The sequence below is a fragment of the Emys orbicularis genome, chromosome 8 (genome assembly GCF_028017835.1).
Source record: "Emys orbicularis isolate rEmyOrb1 chromosome 8, rEmyOrb1.hap1, whole genome shotgun sequence".
Taxonomy (NCBI): Eukaryota; Metazoa; Chordata; order Testudines; family Emydidae; genus Emys; species Emys orbicularis.
The window spans coordinates 30,356,821-30,374,477 of NC_088690.1; the positions used below are offsets into that span (position 1 = coordinate 30,356,821).

The 17,657-nt window shown below is 40.3% G+C and overlaps 1 protein-coding gene across 1 annotated transcript in view; it reads right to left on the reverse strand.

Moving 5' to 3' along the window:
• The window catches only part of COL24A1 (collagen type XXIV alpha 1 chain), a 226,266-nt gene that overhangs the window by 72,112 nt on the left and 136,497 nt on the right, over positions 1 to 17,657 (reverse strand). The window contains exons 24-27 of the mRNA XM_065409330.1: positions 14,492 to 14,545; positions 12,003 to 12,056; positions 9,385 to 9,438; positions 8,626 to 8,679 (exon numbers count right to left, since the gene is read on the reverse strand). Coding sequence (XP_065265402.1) covers positions 8,626 to 8,679; positions 9,385 to 9,438; positions 12,003 to 12,056; positions 14,492 to 14,545 — 216 coding nt within the window. The remainder of the gene's footprint in view (positions 1 to 8,625; positions 8,680 to 9,384; positions 9,439 to 12,002; positions 12,057 to 14,491; positions 14,546 to 17,657) is intronic.

Here is a 17,657-nt window from a genome sequence, read left to right on the forward strand (position 1 = left end):
TCTGACTCACATACGTTCCTCTTGCATCACAGAATTCTGTTTGATCAGACTTGGATTTAATAATATAAATCAAGGGCTAGATCAGGAGGTTGTGAGGTTATTACATGGGGGGTCATGAGCTGTCAGCCTCCACCCCAAACCCCGCTTTGCTTCCAGCATTTATAATGGTGTTAAATATATAAAAAGGTGTTTTTAATTTATAAGGGGGGGTCACACTCAGAGACTTGCTATGTGAAAGGGGTCACCAGTACAAATGTTTGAGAACCACTGGGCTAGATGCTGACAGGTGCGGTGCATCCATCTCTCTGACACCCGAGAGAGTGACAGGTGATCAGTGACTCTCGGGAACCGAATATGTTCAGAATCATGCAGGATGGGGCTCCTAAACTGCACACCTTATGAGAAAAGGGATATTCCTGCACTTCCGTTTCTGGCAGGAAAATGAAAATCAGTGGGAAAGGTAAGTTGGCTAAAGTTTTCGAAACCCCACTAGTTTTTGGCACAGGTTTCGGGAGCAGTTCTTGTATCATTCCAACCACCTATCCTGCCCATATCTAATAAACAACTGAGCATATAATGATGTGTAATGCACCAAACAAATCACTCAGTAGGTTGTATGTAACTTGAACTCTGATTCTGGGGCCAACTTTGCTTCCGCTGAAGTCACTGACGAAGCTCATTAAATATTGCAGGGCTGGGCGCAAAACCAGCCTTAGTATGTACTTATTGTGGAAGGCGATTAGATACCATGGTGATAAAAACCTAGACAGACCGGTAGTTATTTTGAGGCTTGTTGCTGCAGGCATTGAAGACCCCCATCTTTCACTGAAATCAGGCATCCCAGGAGTGGCCCTCATTTTGCACACTGCAAGTAGAACAACTACAACAGAAACACCTCTGTGCCAGAAAGAACATGCTCACTTCTTCTCCTACCTTCTTTCCAAAGCCACACAGCTCACAGCAGAAGCGCCGCCAGCTTTTTTGCCACCGTAGGCGGCAGAAGGTCCCGCCCCCGAAATGCCGCCCCTGACGGAGGCGGCGGAAGGTCCCGTGCCCGAAATACCGACGACAACCGCCAGCCACCGTGGTCACCGTCCCCCAAATGTTAGTGCCCTAGGCAACCGCCTAGGTCGCCTAATTGGTTGCGCCGGCCCTGGCTCACAGAAATGAACAACAAAAGGAAGCGTTGTCTGAAATATATGGTTTTTCATCAACTAGGAAAATCTAATCTCTAAAATTTTCCTACCTAAAAACACAAATCCACTGGGAATAATGTATGTTTTCTAAACTGTTATGAAGAGCAAAGGAACAGAGAATGTGGAAGTAACTTTCAAAGGAAAATGGGAGTAAAAGGGTGAACAAAAGTACACATTTCCTTGCCGAAAAAAGGCCTGATCCAAAGCAGACTGAAGACAATGGAGAGGCTCCCACTGATTTCAATAAGCTTTGGATCAGACCCAAAGATTCCCTGATTTTAAAAGGGAGCTTGGCCTACATAAGAGTACATGATTGGACTCCATGTGAGATTATATAACCTTTTAATCCTGATTATTACATTATTATTCAGTGTAATTTAGAAGAAAGAAAAACAACTTCATCTAATTAGACTCAGCAGAATGTCTGATTATTGCCCCTACTTTCTCTATCACTGTCTGAGTTCTAATCTAACATTCTTTGATTCCTAACAGCCTGTACACCCCACAACAAAATGTTCCATACATTTCTACAGGAGAAGAAAAATAATCCCACCAAAAACTCCTAGGATGCCCATAAGAAGATAATTTATCATTTTAATGAAGGAACTACAAAAACAAAAGCTAAATTAATCCCAACTCTGGGTTTCCCAATGCATCGTCCTGAGTGTCTATTTTTCACATTGTAAGCTCTTCTTCACCTTTGGTTTTGCATAGCACCAAGCACACTCTTACAGCTATTCAAATAAATGGTACTTGTTACAGAGAACTCTCAACTAAAAGTCATGTACATTCCTAAGTGTTATTACAAAACCCATGTATCTACTTACACAATATTCATAATTTTATTCCTCTCCCCAATGTGTAAAGCAGTCTTAGTTCCATATTATCTTGTTCTGAATTGCTTGATTATGTCATCTAATACTCATACTGCATGCAAACTTGCTTGCAATTAATATATAGGGCAGGCTGGGTAGACTTACTGGAAATCCTCATGTCATAACTATAAAGGGAAGGGTGACAGCTCTCCTGTGTACAGTGCTATGGAATCCCTCCTAGCCAGAGACTCCAAATCCTTTTACCTGTAAAGGGTTAAGAAGCTCGGGTAACCTGGCTGGCACCTGACCCCAAGGACCAATAAGGGGACAAGATACTTTCAAATCTTGGGGGGGGAAAGGCTTTTGTGTGTGTCCTTTGTTTAAGGGGTTGTTCGCTCTTGGGACTGAGAGGGACCAGACATCAATCCAGGTTCTCCCCATCTTTCTAAACAAGTCTCTCTTATTTCAAAATTGTAAGTAAAAGCCAGGCAAGGCGTCTTAGATTTACTTTGTTTTCTCAACTTGTAAATGTACCTTTTACCAGAGTGCTTATCTTGTTTGCTATACTTTGAACCTAAGACAGAGGGGATTCCTCTGAGCTCTTTAAGTTTGATTACCCTGTAAAGTTATTTTCCATACTGATTTTGCAGAGATGATTTTTACCTTTTGCTTTAATTAAAAGCCTTCTTTTTAAGAACCTGATTGATTTCTCCTTGTTTTAAGATCCAAAGGGGGTTTGGATCTGTATTCACCAGGAGTTGGTGAAAGGAAGGAGGGGGGAAGGGTCAATTTCTCCTTGTTTAAGATCCAAGCAGTTTGGATCTGTATTCACCAGGGAATTGGTGAAAGGTTTCTCAAGGCTTCCCAGGGAGGGAATTCTTAAGATGGTGGCAGCGGACCAGAGCTAAGCTGGTAAATAAGCTTAGCAGTTTTCATGCAGGCCCCTACATTTGTACCCTAAAGTTCAAAGTAGGGATACAGCCTTGACACCTCATTTGTCTGTCTTATCTGATAGTAGTACCAGGTGGTACTCAGACTTTTCTAAGGGAGAGCGGAAGAAGGAGACACATTAGTGATGGAGAATCCCAGAGAGGGCAAGTAGACAGGTCAGTAAGCTAAAGAAGGGTTGGAAGTTGAAGGGAGAGTCAAGAATGCATCACACAAGGAAGCAGTCAAATAAGCAAGAGAAGACACTGGAAAGGGGGAAAATCAGAATACTAAGCAGAGCAGTTGCAGAATGTAGAGAAACTAAATAGGGAGGGTGAATGATCTGGGGTACGTCACGCACACATTGAATTTTTGCTGGACATAGAGCCACAACTGTTTTAAGTGAAGTTGACTTCAGTTGTCTATTCATTAGGAAGAACTTAACAATTGCTTCAATCATGACTAATCAAATGACAGCTAATCAAAATAAAACTCGGGGGCAAGAACTAGAAGCCAAGGACTAGGTTTTGGAACAATGTAATTTAATTATAAAATGAAAACAAAATAAAGGAAATGAACATGATGTCCAGTGATACTAGATATTGTATTAACCTCTTGTCTGCCACAGGGCAAAGAATATGAATCCAAAGAAAGGGCAGTTGTATATTCTATCAAAAGCAGAGCATCATTCCTATAAATACTACTGTGTGACTCATTATTGGCCCAGTTAACCTCGATCAAATAGAATTCGTATCATTCCCGACAGTAGCTAGTGCAGAATGAAATACACACAATTTGGCTGCAGTTATTTAATACAGGCTGCATATTGTACGAGTCTACGAACTGCAGAGTTGGGCAATACAGCTGCCAAGTGATCACTACTGCTTTTTTTCTTTGGCATAGGTTCAGCTTTATTTTGAGGAGGGAATATATTATCATGCATGTTTATGATGATTTAATCATAATTAACCAAGGAATATTTGCCTGACAAAACAAATAAATAAATAAATAAATAAATAAATAAACAGCACTCATTCCCACCCTTTCTCCTAAACATAGGAAAAAGAGTGAACACAGCATACTCTGTTTCCCCCCCCCCACAAGTTTAATATGCAAGAACAATGGAAAGTTATATTAGTTTTGAAACCTCTTGCCTTGAACAATTAAGGATACACACTTACATTCACCCCTTAGTAACATATCACAGAGCCTGTCTGATTTTTGTCCACATGCACACAGATCACACGTTCTCCCTTGCTCTTAATTCAGTACCATGCAGAATATACTGAACCCATCTCAACGACTTATCAGTAGTCTTCTTACCATTCCCTGCCATGCAAAAGCTATCATGTTTATACAGCTAGTATATCATCTTTAATTTGAAGGACACATCCTTATTAAACATAGGCAAAGAATGCTAACAGTGAAAATTCCCCCTGATTTCAATGATAGTTTTGCCCATGCAAGGACATCAGAAGTTGGTCCATAATGTATATTTTATCATTACCAAATAAAAAGGAGACTGGTTATATTAGCAGAAAGAGCAGAGGTTATAGTAAGAACAAAAAGAAGCTCTGGCACCTCATGTTTTAGGTTATGTCTACACTAGAGCGGGAAGGTGTACATTCCAGCTCCAGGAGACATATCTGCACTAGCTCTAGTGTGCTAAAAACAGAAGTGTGGCTGCAGTGGCACAAACAGTTGGAGGACTTGGCTGCTCTGAGTACAATCCTGTCTGAGACCACAGGTACACTCGGGGTGGCTATGCTTCTATTTTTACCATGCTAGCTAGTGTAGCTATGGCTCCTTGAGCTGGAAGTTCTACCACCTGCTCTACTGTAGACATACTCTGAGATTTCTATTGCATAAATTAGCTTGCATCATGGCAGTATGGTACTAACAGCTCTCCTGACTGATATCTGGGTACTAGTGAGCCGGCACAGCAGCTAGCAGGAAGAACAGCTTCATTACTGTAAGCAGGGCCTTTTTATACTTCCAGTAACACCTCTCCTGGGTTCATACAAGCTCTCAAGTTCACCCACCGTAAGAAGAGTAGCCCTATTGACTCCCCTCCTCAAGTACAATTATCCCCACCTCACCAAGTATCAATGTGTCCTACCCCAGAGGAGCCACCAGCGTGGAAACCTCTATATTCCCTTGTCACAAGTGCAACATTTAAAGAATAAAACATGGGTTGCTGCAGGACCAGAACTAACAGTTCCCATGCTACGGCTGCTGTTCCTATCTCTGGCCTCTCCACCGTTGGCAGGTGACTTGCCCCTCCACAATGACGTTAGCTGGGATGACTTTAACAAAGTCTAAAGCATGAAGTGGTGAAATACTGTAGAAGCTAGATGAGACGCTTACTTGGTAAACTGCACACCAAATGGCACAGCAAAGAGAGAATGAAGGAACAACTGATCTTTTCTTCAGCTAGTCAGAATTCCCCCATGTACGGAAGACTACATAGCTGGACAGTCTTAACAAAATTGGACTGCTGGGTAGTCTTAAATGCTAAATGGCTGCTCAGGGGTTAATGGTGTATGGTATAAAGCCATTTCATTGTGTAACAATGCGGCAATAGCTGGTCACTGCTATTAAAACTTCCTATAAATTCCAGCTGTGAAGATGTGATCCGTTCTTTTATTTATACACAAAGGAGAATTTTCATATGCTCTTATTTAATTTTTGCATGCAACTTGCTGTATGTGCCCTTTTAAATCCTGCCACACACAGCTCAGTGTTCCGATACAGCTTTCATTTAATCCAAAGGTGACATCTTCCGTTTTAAGTGGTCTCTCTATATTTTTCATACATTAATCCTATATTGGGCCCGATCCTGCAGTCTAGAACGCAGGCAAAATTCCTATTGGCTTCCATGGGGAGGCTAGCTTGGACGAAGACTGCAGCACTGGGATCATTTTGTAACAAGTTCTAATGAAGCGACTTTTAGCAGTGCAATGTCCTGCTGCCTCCCCACTGCTGGAGCCTTTCCCCACCGCCGTGAAAGACTCTGGCAGTGGGGAAAGGCTCTGGTAGGGAGGCAACAGGGAAAGGCTCCAGCACTCCCTGCTGCCAAGCCTTTCCCCATTGCCTCCCTCTGGCAGAGCCTTTCACTGACATGTGCAGCTACATGCTGCAGTGTGAATGCAGCCTGTTTCTCGCTGTGGTTTGTTGCTCTACATTCATGTTGCTGCAAGTCGTGTCTCATTAGGTGCTTCCCACAGTTCACTTGATGATTTTCTGAGCTAAATTATGTCTGACTGTTTTCACATGTAAATGTATCTAACCAGTTCTGAACATTCCTAGGTGTTGTGGTTTTAGGAGGATTTTAAAGATTATTCATTGTTTAGTTAAAAGGTATACCATTATTGTTAAATCAACAAATACATCCCCAAATTGTAACATTTTATTTCCTCAACCTTTTAAATCGCATCTACAAAGTAATATTTTAGAAGGCCAAATCCATTGTTATTAATGAAGTAGGAATGCAAGCACCCTATTTTCATAGGATTATAGCAATTCTCTTTGGTGGGATTTGAAGATGCTTTTGTCTGTGAGCAGTTGAAGTTTTAAGTTAATTTCTTAATCCTGCAACCCTAACTCAGACAAATCTTCCACTTAAATAAAACTCCTATTTGAGTTAGACGAGCAGAAACAGACCTATAATGTACCAGATTTAGAAAGTCCATCACAATCTCATGGTTTTATGTGTAGAATAACTATACAGGAACATCTAATGTTAGCACAGGCACTTGGGGCTAATATAGACACTTTTAGATGAAAAGTGGATATGCGTACATGTTTCAACTCAGCTTCACATATTTGATCAAGTGTAAAAGACTAGGATAAGTTATTCTGTATATCTCATCCTAAAGAAAAGAAAACATTGACGTGGCATTTCCAGTTAGAAGCAGCTTCATAATAAGGTTTATTATTACCCCAGTTCCTAACTTTTAGCAGAGATTATACATTTTATATGCAGTATTTCACAAATGGTTCATATGTATTGTACTAGCAAAACAGAAGCAAATTACAACAGATTATTTTGAAGAGGAAACCATAATTGAAGGGAGAAGAACATTATAGGCAAGATATTAACTTTCTCTAATGAAAAAGTAGTATATTCTTAGTACTATATAAAGTATATTTCAAATATATTGGAAATAAATATAAAATAACACTTTTTTCTAAATATCTTATGTAACATTGTATAAGGCAGTAATAATAATGAAAGAAAAATTTAAAAGAATATATAGGTCACATACTTTTATGATGCAAAACAAGTTTACTAAACTTAATCTTCTGTATAGGACACTAGTGTTAGGACATATATGTAAGCTTCTTAAGTATTTATCTTTATCCAACAAAAGTTAAAAATCCTCCAACCTTATAATATTTGTAAATTAAAGTATATGAACATTTTCATTTTCATCAAAAAACTATATATTGAAATGTCTTTTTTAAAAGAAGGAAATGATGCAACAGATATTTAACTGTATGAAAGACTATTTTTAATTCCAGTTCCTGTTACAAAAAAGTATTTGACAGAAAAGGATTCAAGAATTTTGGCAAAAGAGACCATTAAGAATTTGTTTTAAGTGTTCTCTTCTAAGTAAGATGATACCCTACTTTTCATCTCATAAAAGACCCAGTTTTGTAAGGCAACAAGTGCCCCCCGGTTCAAAGCATTAAATTAAATCTAAGGTGATGAGTGCTCAGGCCAACAAGAATAAGTAATTAACTAGCTTTCTAAGAGGAAGAGTTCACATAGATCATGTATCAAACCATCACAATATTTTACAACTTAATTGCTCTCTTTGAAACTGTTTAACTCAATGGAAAAACTCCTATTGACTCAAATGGGCTTTGGATCAGTTCACTGTGCACAAGGAAAAAAATACAGGTCTGTCTCATCTTACGCTGGGGTTACGTTCCGCAGTCAGCGCCTAAAGCGAAAATCACGTATAGTCAAAATTACATTGAGTGTAATGGCGGGCGGAATCGCCCACACTACAGAAACAGTATTTAAATTATTATTTTTTTGTTTTTGTTTTTGCCGACCGCGTAAAGCTGAAATCGTACATGTTAAATGCGCCTAAGATGCGACAGACCTGTACAAGTTTTCACATTTTGCTGATAAAATAGGGAACATGCAAATAGTCTAAACTGAGTTTTATGGTGCAGGAATATGATGATATTAGGTGTCATGTATAGCTTTGTTTTTCCTCTACTAAAATTATACAGTAGGAATTGTAATTTTCCTTCACTGGTATTAGAAGGCATTGAAAGAATGCTGATAAAGAAAATTTGTAGTCTGTAAAACACAGAAACACAGTCCATCAGCAGGGATGAAGGTTTGCATTAATATATTTCTGTAAGCAGAGATGGGTAAAGTAAACAAGCAATAATTTTCTTCTGATCCTGCTTCCAATTGAAGTCAATGGCAAAACTCAAACTTACTACAATGGGAGCAGAACTGGAACTTGGCCTTATTTCTTACTAGAAGCACATGTCTTGTGTGTTATATTTCAGTTAAAATGCCTTGAATCGATATTGATGATCAATATTCTATAACCTAGCAGAGAGTTCAAAAGAAGCAACTGGAGGTGATTTAGAAACTAGATTCCTATTAAGACATGTGCTGATCATTTCTTTAGGTAAAATATAATAACAATTCTACTTACTCTTCGTCCTTTAGCTCCCTGTGGTCCTGGAGGTCCTCTTGCCCCTGAAGGACCCTAAGTATTACATCAACTCATTATTTAATATCCTCTACAGAAATACCTCCAGATGTGACTAGAGGTCTATATAAATTCTCATAGTAGTTCACTATAGGCTGAAAAAAAATCAAGCATTCTCTCTTTCTAAAAGCTCAGAATCAACCAAATTACTTCAGTACAACTTGTCCAATAAAATATGCTTAGTATTGGCTTTGTGCCATTAGTATTGGCTTTGCGCTGGGTAAGAAATAATGTGGACTGTGCCTTTCTCTAGTGGCTAGTCACATAAATGTTAAGAACCTACTACTGCTACCAGGTCCTTTGGCTCAAATGGTAGAAACTTGTGTTTTAGGGTGCTACAAGACTCATTTGCTATCCCTGCTGGTGACCCATGGTGGAGAGTGTAACACAAGCAAATCAGGAAGATTCCATTTGTTTTTGATTAATAGTAAATACATCATCCATACAATTAATGGATTTTAATTAAATATCAGCAAAATAAAATTAAAATAGCTACACTTTAAGTCAGCTTTGAAAAATTCTACTTGTCTACTTGCTCTGGGTAAGTCAAAAATATAGGTAAAGGCAGGTGAACAGTATTTGTGCCTGGGCTGGTATATTTTCATGACAGTTCTGCAAATAGCCTTAACAGTAACAGAATAAAAGAGTGATTTTTAAACAGAGTGCATTTTATGTTAAATCAAAATGTTGGTCTATACTTACAGGCAGTCCTTGTGGCCCTAAAGGCCCAAAGCCCCCTGGAGGTCCTGGATAGCCCTAAAATAGAAAAGGGATTGAATAATTCTGATCTTAATTTGCTGAACTCAAAATTGCAATTTTGGCAGGTAATGGCATTTAAACTAATCCCCCCAAAAGCTGATTATATCATCTTCAGAGTATCTGAAAGAAGCAACCCACTCTCCAAGGTCACAAGATATGAATGTGCACCAACTCAAAAGAGCTTTTACGAACAAAACCAGATTTTCAAATTTCTAAAACAGGCAAAAGATTTCCATCTCATCCCAAAGATAATCCAGTCTGGCAACTCTGCTTTGGGGAGTGCCTAGGACATAGCAAAATTATAGTTCTGCTGGATACATGTTGCCAGAGCCCCAAACAGAAAAACTTGACAGTGCCACAATCCAGAACTGGATACATACATTTCAAAGAAGTCATTTAAATTTAGGATGTGTCCCAAACCCAAAGAACTTGCTTACCATCCATTATCCTCCAACCAGGACTGTGCGAAGTGGTGTGAACAGGTGGTCATGGTAGACAAGTGTCAGTGGTATTTTGTGGGAACAGGACTGGCGAGGAAAAATTATTTTGCAGGCCCACACAAGATTGCAAACTCCAGCTCTGGTCCACAATGTCATGGCATGTTACACTTACTGCAAACACTTACCACCTGGCATAGCACTTTCTACCATGACTTTAGTGGGACTACTCACAGTAGTATGCACTATGGTTGATAGTAAAGTGTTAACAGGGTTGTGTCCTATACTAATAAATCCTCATTTATTCAGTTCCTGGCTGAGATCTGTTCCTGAGTGTAAAGTGGCAGATAGAAGGTAAACCCAGTCAAGACAGATTTAATGTTGATAGGAAGCATGAAGTGCGTCAAAGAATATCATCTCCTTTCTACAGACTGGTAAACTGATCTGGAGCCTAGGGGTCCGTTCGGACTCTTCTCTGCTAATACACACCTAAAGAGCAACTGCTGCAAAAAAATGTCCATTCTATTTGCAGTTGGCCAGAAAACACATCACACCCTATCAGTCTCAGGCCTAGTGATCTGTGCGTTTGTGATCTCCAGCTTGACTACTGCAATTCACTATATCTAGGAATGAAGCCATACATCCTGAAAAACCTGGTACCAAATGCATCACCCTACTAGGACAATCGTTACAAAATACATCAGCCCACCCACACATCACCCCAGGGCTCTACTCTGTGCACTGGCTTCCTTACTGAATAAAAAGAGCTAGCTTCAAGGCTCCCGGTCTTGCTATTCAAATCCATCCCTGGAACTGAACCAAGCTACCTGAGAGACTGCCTCTCCCTCCTGCTCATGACCTCCCACAGCAGCTTTCATTAAATATAATAATGCTGCTCTGAGCAACAAGAGTTTGGTCTTGTTAGAAAAAGAACATTAAAAGGAGAGAGGGAAACATCATGTAACAATGTAACCACCAGTAGACCCAGTATAGGCTCCCAACTCCAGGAGAGGATCCCTGGCTCTGAATCCCAAGTGGAAATAGGTGCCTCTCTCAGGGTGTGACTTGCTGCACACTTCTTTCATCAGCATGCTGTACATCCCCATGTAACCTCCCTAGCACTGGTACAAATAGCAGGGTAGATGGTGAGGCACAGCTTAGGTGAGTTAAGACATGCCGGATGGGGGTGAGTATGTAAACAAGTACAGCCCCTAACAGCTCTCTCTTCACCCAAGCCATGCCTCTCTGCCTACACTCCTATTTTTAGCAGTGTAGCGTCCCACTGCCTCCCTGCTGCTGGAGCTTTTCTCCACTTTGGCAGCCAGGAAAAGGCTCCAGCAGCTCCCTGTTGCAGGGAAAGACTCTGGCAGTGGGGAAAGGCTCTGGCTGCGGGGAGCTGCTGGAACCTTTCAATGTTGCCTCCCCTCTGTCAGAGCCGTTCACTGACATATGTAGCTACATACCACAATGGGGATGTGGTGTGTTTTTCACTGAGGGAGGTAGCTACATGTACACTACATGCCGCTGCCAGTTATGTGTATAGTGTAGTCATAGCCTCAAAGTCCCTCAAATACCCCCTCTCCTTGGCATTTCCTATTGGCTAGCAAAGGCAGCTCCCTTCTCAGCTTGCTGGCTTATGTGAATCCCTTTTTCAGGTGCCTAATTCTCCCCACGCATTGTACAGAAAGCCTGGACACCTACCTTAGGGTTGTGAATTCTACAAGGCATCAGAGCATCTAAAAGTCAGGCATTGCAACACCTGTGAATCCAGCCCTTAGTCTTAGAAAGTAGTTTCTCAGCAAACAATCTGCAGACTATGAAGTTTACTTTTCCTTCTTTTTTGTCAGGCTTGCTAATTCACTGGGCTTCAATCCTGCACATAAATCTGATGAGAGCCATTTTTTTAAAAAGTGGGTAATTCATATTCACTGCATGCTGCTTCAGTCTGCAAAGTACTTAGCAAGCTACTAAATGGAAACTTTCCTAGAAATAATATATCGCAAATGCTTTACTTTTCCATAAGGCTTTTTGCTATTGGCATGGCCAAAATGAATTAGGTTTTTGGGAAGGAACAGTTCCTTTGCAAGTAAAATAAAGCTGACTTGTACCTCATTTACTGCTTACCATGACACCTTTCTCTCCAGGAGGGCCCACTGGTCCTGGACTGCCCCGCTCTCCCTTTAACAAACAATTTAGAAAAAGAGAAGAAACAAATTTATGGTGTGTTATTTCACTGGCACAGTTCTCTTTCCACAGTGAGGATTTCTTACTGTGGCCCGGAGTCCCTGTAACACATGAGCTGCAGGTAGAGGAGGGGAGAAGCAGAGATCAGGCTTCTGTGGGGCTATTTCAAAGCACAGGTACATGCTCTTTACTGCTACTACTCCTATTGTTTTAGATTTAGCACCAAGTAGGAAGGGGAGGGTTTAAACTTCTGAGCCTGCTGCTCATGGTGGATATTAGGTAGGTAAAACATTCAGAGCCTGCAAGTTGGTTTCATGAACCTGAAGGGTTGTGTGTGTGATCCTCTGAACTAAGGAGAGTGATTCTGAGCTCTAGAGAGTTTAGGTAGGAAGAAAAGGGGTTCCCAGCCTGGAGGGAGACATGTGTGTTCACACGCACGCACGTGTGAGGTGTTTCTGACCACGTGGGGGTTTGGCTGGAGAAAGAGGAGGAGGCCAAGGAACTTTCTGAGCTCAGAGGATGCTGTGTGGGCAGGTTTGAGTTCAGGTGGAAATGAAGTCAACTGATGAATGGGGAAGTAGGTGAACAGGTGTACAAAAGGGGGACAAGTCAGTAGTGGGGAGATAGAAGGGGAGTGCTAGATTAGAAGGGGAGAGGTTGAGATTAGGAGACAACAGCGAAGGGGCAAAAGAGGAATAAATATGTTTTTCTCCCACTATACCCTTTACTATAAAGTGTCCCATTTCCTCAAAGGGAAGTGGGAGAGGGCACCTCTTTTTCCCCCCCCATTTCCCCACCAACCTCTCTTATTTCCCCAGCACAACACCTTCCTGTGATCCCCCAAATGCAACCACAGTGTCCCAGTTTTTTGTTTTGAAAATAAAATCAAACTACAAGTTACTCTTTCCCTTCCATTTTACTAGGAGGCTTACAGGAAAGAGATTCAGAAAGTGAACTGGGCTATGCAACCCACCGGCAGCAGGGACATGCCTGGCATTGGGGTGCGTCACATTCATAGCTACCTACATTCTTTATGCATCCATGAGTTATCTATAACCATAACAAATAAACAAGAGAAAAAACTTCACATTTCCCTCATTTTTTTAATAACACGTACATATGGGCAAGTCAAGCCCCACCTCAGCATCAGCTGCCACGGCCATTTGTCTAGCTCCCTGGCTAGGGGAGGAGGAGGGTTTTCCTCACCTCTCATATCCTCACTCCTCTTCTATCCTAATAACATCCGGCTCAGCTACTAGGCCTGGCTGAGGATTAATATCGGCTGCTAAAATACAGCTCTTAAAAATAACAAATGATTCCTTTATGTTACAGAGAGGCACCTGGTACATCACATTACAGCACACCACTAATCATGAAGAGACAAATATCCAGTGTAGTCATGGAAACTGTCACACTGTCATAAGCAGTTTGCTTCCATTTGCTGGTAGATTTGCTACATTTCCTCTCCTATTTTAAACCAGCAACTGAAGTAACTTTGTAAGTACATGAAGAGCAAACAAAATGACAAGATCTCCTTCAATACTGTATTCTAGGCATGCAGTTATGATTAAATCCTTATCAGACTTATCCATATTTAAGATTTGACAACCAGTGCTTTCATTTCATGTATTTCCTTTTCCTTGTAATATAAACCAACAGTAAAAATATCACCATATTTTCATGGAAGTTATAATAAATTCATAGAGTAAGATTTTGTCAATAGCATTCTTTTGAATTCCAGTCATCAAAATAGGTGAACTAATTCAACCCTGCAGGGGTTGAATGGTGCTAGATCATTCTGACAAATAATTATGTGTTTATTGTAATTGAAACTGACAGTCAGGTAATAGCTTCCTGTTTTTATCTTTTTGTTAAAGTAGAACTTGTCTAATAGTCTTAGACTTACATTATACTAATAATATTAACACTGCCAACCATTACATTCACAAATACATCTGGGTGCCATATAGGAGAGGAAACGGTAACTACGTTCATTTATTGACTTAGCTTCGTTTAAAAACTGGCACAGAAATGTTACTAATGCTTATTGCCAAATAATAGTGTTCTGCTTTTATCTCTGTCTCCACAGTGAAGTGAAAAATGGCCACCCAATTGAAACAAACACTGGTCATGTCACATTCTCAGACTGAACCCAATGAAATGCATAGGAAGGCAAGCACTCGGGCACGAACAATATCTCTGCCCACTCCAGTAAATTCACAAGCTCCAATTTCATTATAAATAAAGTCAAACATATCACGTGCCGGTCACTGGTATTGGTTTTGTGCTGCATTTGATTACATCCCTATGTGTTAAAATGCATACCAACATATTAGTTATGTCATGGTGATCACTAAATAATCTATCATCAATGTATGGTTTCTATAAGCGATGTATACTGCTGTTCTGACTGAGGTGTTAGAAGTTACCTTTTCACCAGGTAGTCCAGCTGGTCCAATTTCTCCAGGTAAACCAATGGGTCCCTACATGAAAAAACAAATGATTTTATTTGTATGATGCCCGTGCTGCTTCATGTTTTTGCACCTGCCAACAAAGGGCAGATTGTGGAGCCCTTTTTCAACCTGGTGAGCCACCTACTCACAAGAGTAGACCCAGTGGTTTGGAAAGGACTGTTTGTGTGAGTCAGAGTTCATCCATGTAAGTGTGGTACAGCCTAGCCCATAGGACTTCAGGGGCAGATAATTAATACGAATTCCTAACCTTCCCCCTCCTGGTAGTCTCGCCACAGCATTACAGAGCTTTTCCTAATATATCATTTTCTCTGTTGAGCAGACATCTCTGGTAGTAGCTTCTGCTGACAGTTTGCAGTTGGGGCTAGATTGTGGCCTGTGTGGAAGCACCCCCTGTACTCAGATCCAGATGCAATCAAGGGATGTTGGAAGAAGGGGAAATATTATTTAATTATTATTTAACTTTTATGTTGTGGTAGTGTAAGCCACACACCTCCTGGGTGTGGTGTTCTGTCCCATTTAGTGGCACCGAGACCACTTAGAGAGAGATTAATGAGTCTGCTCTACAGCCATATGGCTTTTAGCTCATGCAGTAGAGGCTCATGCATTTAGCTCCAGAGGTCCCAGGTTTGATCCTGCCTGCCGACGACCAAGGTCTGTTGGCGTTACAGTAGCACCTAAATGTCACTACTAGGCTGGGCCTCATTGTGCCAAGTGCTCTATGAACATACAACTAGCGGTGCTAATTGCTTTCCTAGTGCTTTAGTCCTAGCCACAAATTTCTAGGAAAGTATAAATTCATCAAAGAATATCCTCAATGTCACTGGAGCGCAGCCTGAGTGAGTCAAACCTGGGCAAAACAAAAATACTATTGGATGGGGGTAATCCTAATTTTCTCCTTAGCTTGCTAGGAATGGAACACCCATTGAAGTCATCGGGAGTTTTGGCTGAGTAAGACATAGGATCAGATCTTTTTTTAAGAAAATAGCTCTCTTGTGACTCTCTCCTACTATTTTCCACCAGTATTGTACAGGCTGTAACAAAAGATCTATATGGAGGGGTTCTAAGCAGGTGTGTTCCACTAATAAAAGATATGTCCTTTTGGAACTAGTCCATTCTCAGTGGCCTCAGTCGGCTCCCATTGAAGCCAATGGTAACACTCAACAGGTGCAGGGTTAGGCCAATGCTGAGTACTTTTCAAAAATCTCACCCCAACACCATGTAACACACCGCCACCACAACATTCAAAATAAATTAACAATTAAATAAAACACCTACATCTTTGTAGCATTTAGCATCATTGTAACTCTAGGCCCTGATTCAGTAAGATATTTAACGATGTGCTTAACTTTAAGTAAGCCTGCGTGTAGCCCAATTCACTTCAAATGCCTACCATTAGGCTGGTCCCTAAGTACCTTTGCTGAATTGAGGCCTAAATGCAGAAAACAAAGAAATGTAGAGCGAGGCCTGTTTTCCAACATGCAGTTAAAACAGGACAACTCTTTGATTACTATCCTGATATTTCCCATTGGGTATTAATAGTGGAGTGCAGCCTTAGCTTTTTTTTCTTTTTGCTCATCTTATTTAGCAGGTGCTGTTTTTCTGTAGTCCGCTTGGCCAAATTTTAATTAAAGCTGCAATTTTCCCCAAAACAGTATTTCATACTCTTGGCGACAGGTACTAAGGCAATGGATAACATAAATAAATTGGTTTATTTTTTAGGGTTTTATTTTATTTCAAAACATTATATTGATAGGTTTTGATGTCCATTTTAGATACGACCATGATGAGATGGGATGTTGAGGGGCAAGGGTGCATATACAGGCAGATAGACAGATGTCAAAAGAGATAATGGAAGGTAAGCAGCTACAATATCTGAAATCATATGGCTAAATGGTGCCACTCACATGATTATTTATTTTTTAATTTTATACATATATATGTTGTTCAGTGGAATTACGCTGCCTTTTTCCTGAATCTCTCTAAAATGGATATGTAATTGAAAATTACAGAGTATCCTCCCAGTTTCAAAAGACTTGGATGATTGACATTTCTACTCTTGAGTCTGTTGTTAAAGCTTTTGGGCTCTTTCTGAACTCTTTATTTTTTTTCTTTTTAAAGAAAATGGGAGTCTTACTTAACAACTGGAAGGGAAAAGGCATAAGGGTAAGCAGACATATCTGTCCAGTGCAGAGTTTAAAGTAGTCTATTGACAGTGTTTGGAAAATACCTTCTATAAAAGGCTTGTAAAATTTGCCTAGGAAAAAATGAAAACATCTCTAATGGAAGAAAAGGTCCTTTCTGTAATTCTTAACATAATTACAAACTCTCATTTGAATAGACCTGTAATCATTAATCCTACTGCATATGCCTTCCCTATATAGCCCACACATTGTTTTACTTTTACTAGCACTACCTCAGAAATCTATCATCCTGGAGACATAGTCCTTCAATTTGAACTGCCTCAAGATTCTAGGGTAGAAGGAGACTTTGAAAACGACGCACTATGTAAACAAACGAGAGTCTAAGTATAGAGGAAAAGGCAGTTCTTTATATTGAACAACTGAAAATATCTTCTGTTTATGTTAATTTTTAACCATTCTTTCATACCAATAGGAACACATAAAGGAGAACACCAAACCCTGTCAACAAGACATCTTGCTAAAACGGATATGTTTATCAGTTTGTACATAGTAACAGCAGTTTATATACCAGGTGGGAAATTCTGGCTCCAGTGAAATTAATGGGAGCTTTGCCACTGAACTGAGTGAGTTCATCCCAGATATATAAACTCCGTCTGACCATTAAAATCAATGGGACTTCTCATATGAGTAACTCCTCACCAATGGAAGTCAGAGGTTCACAATCTGGCGAAGACTAATAGTTTTTAATTGTGATATAGACTAAAAAACAACAAACTAATTACACCTACGACTAATTTGTTTAAGGAAGTCTTAATGCTTTGAGGCAGTTTAGAGGCTCTGGGATTTGCATTCTGAGCATTACATTCACAGCCTGGACTGAGAGTAGGGATTGAATTGTGAAAAGAACACAGCTGGTGTAAACTGTCACAGCTTCAGGGATTTAAACGAAATGGAGCTAGGATGGTTTAGTCCAGCTGAGG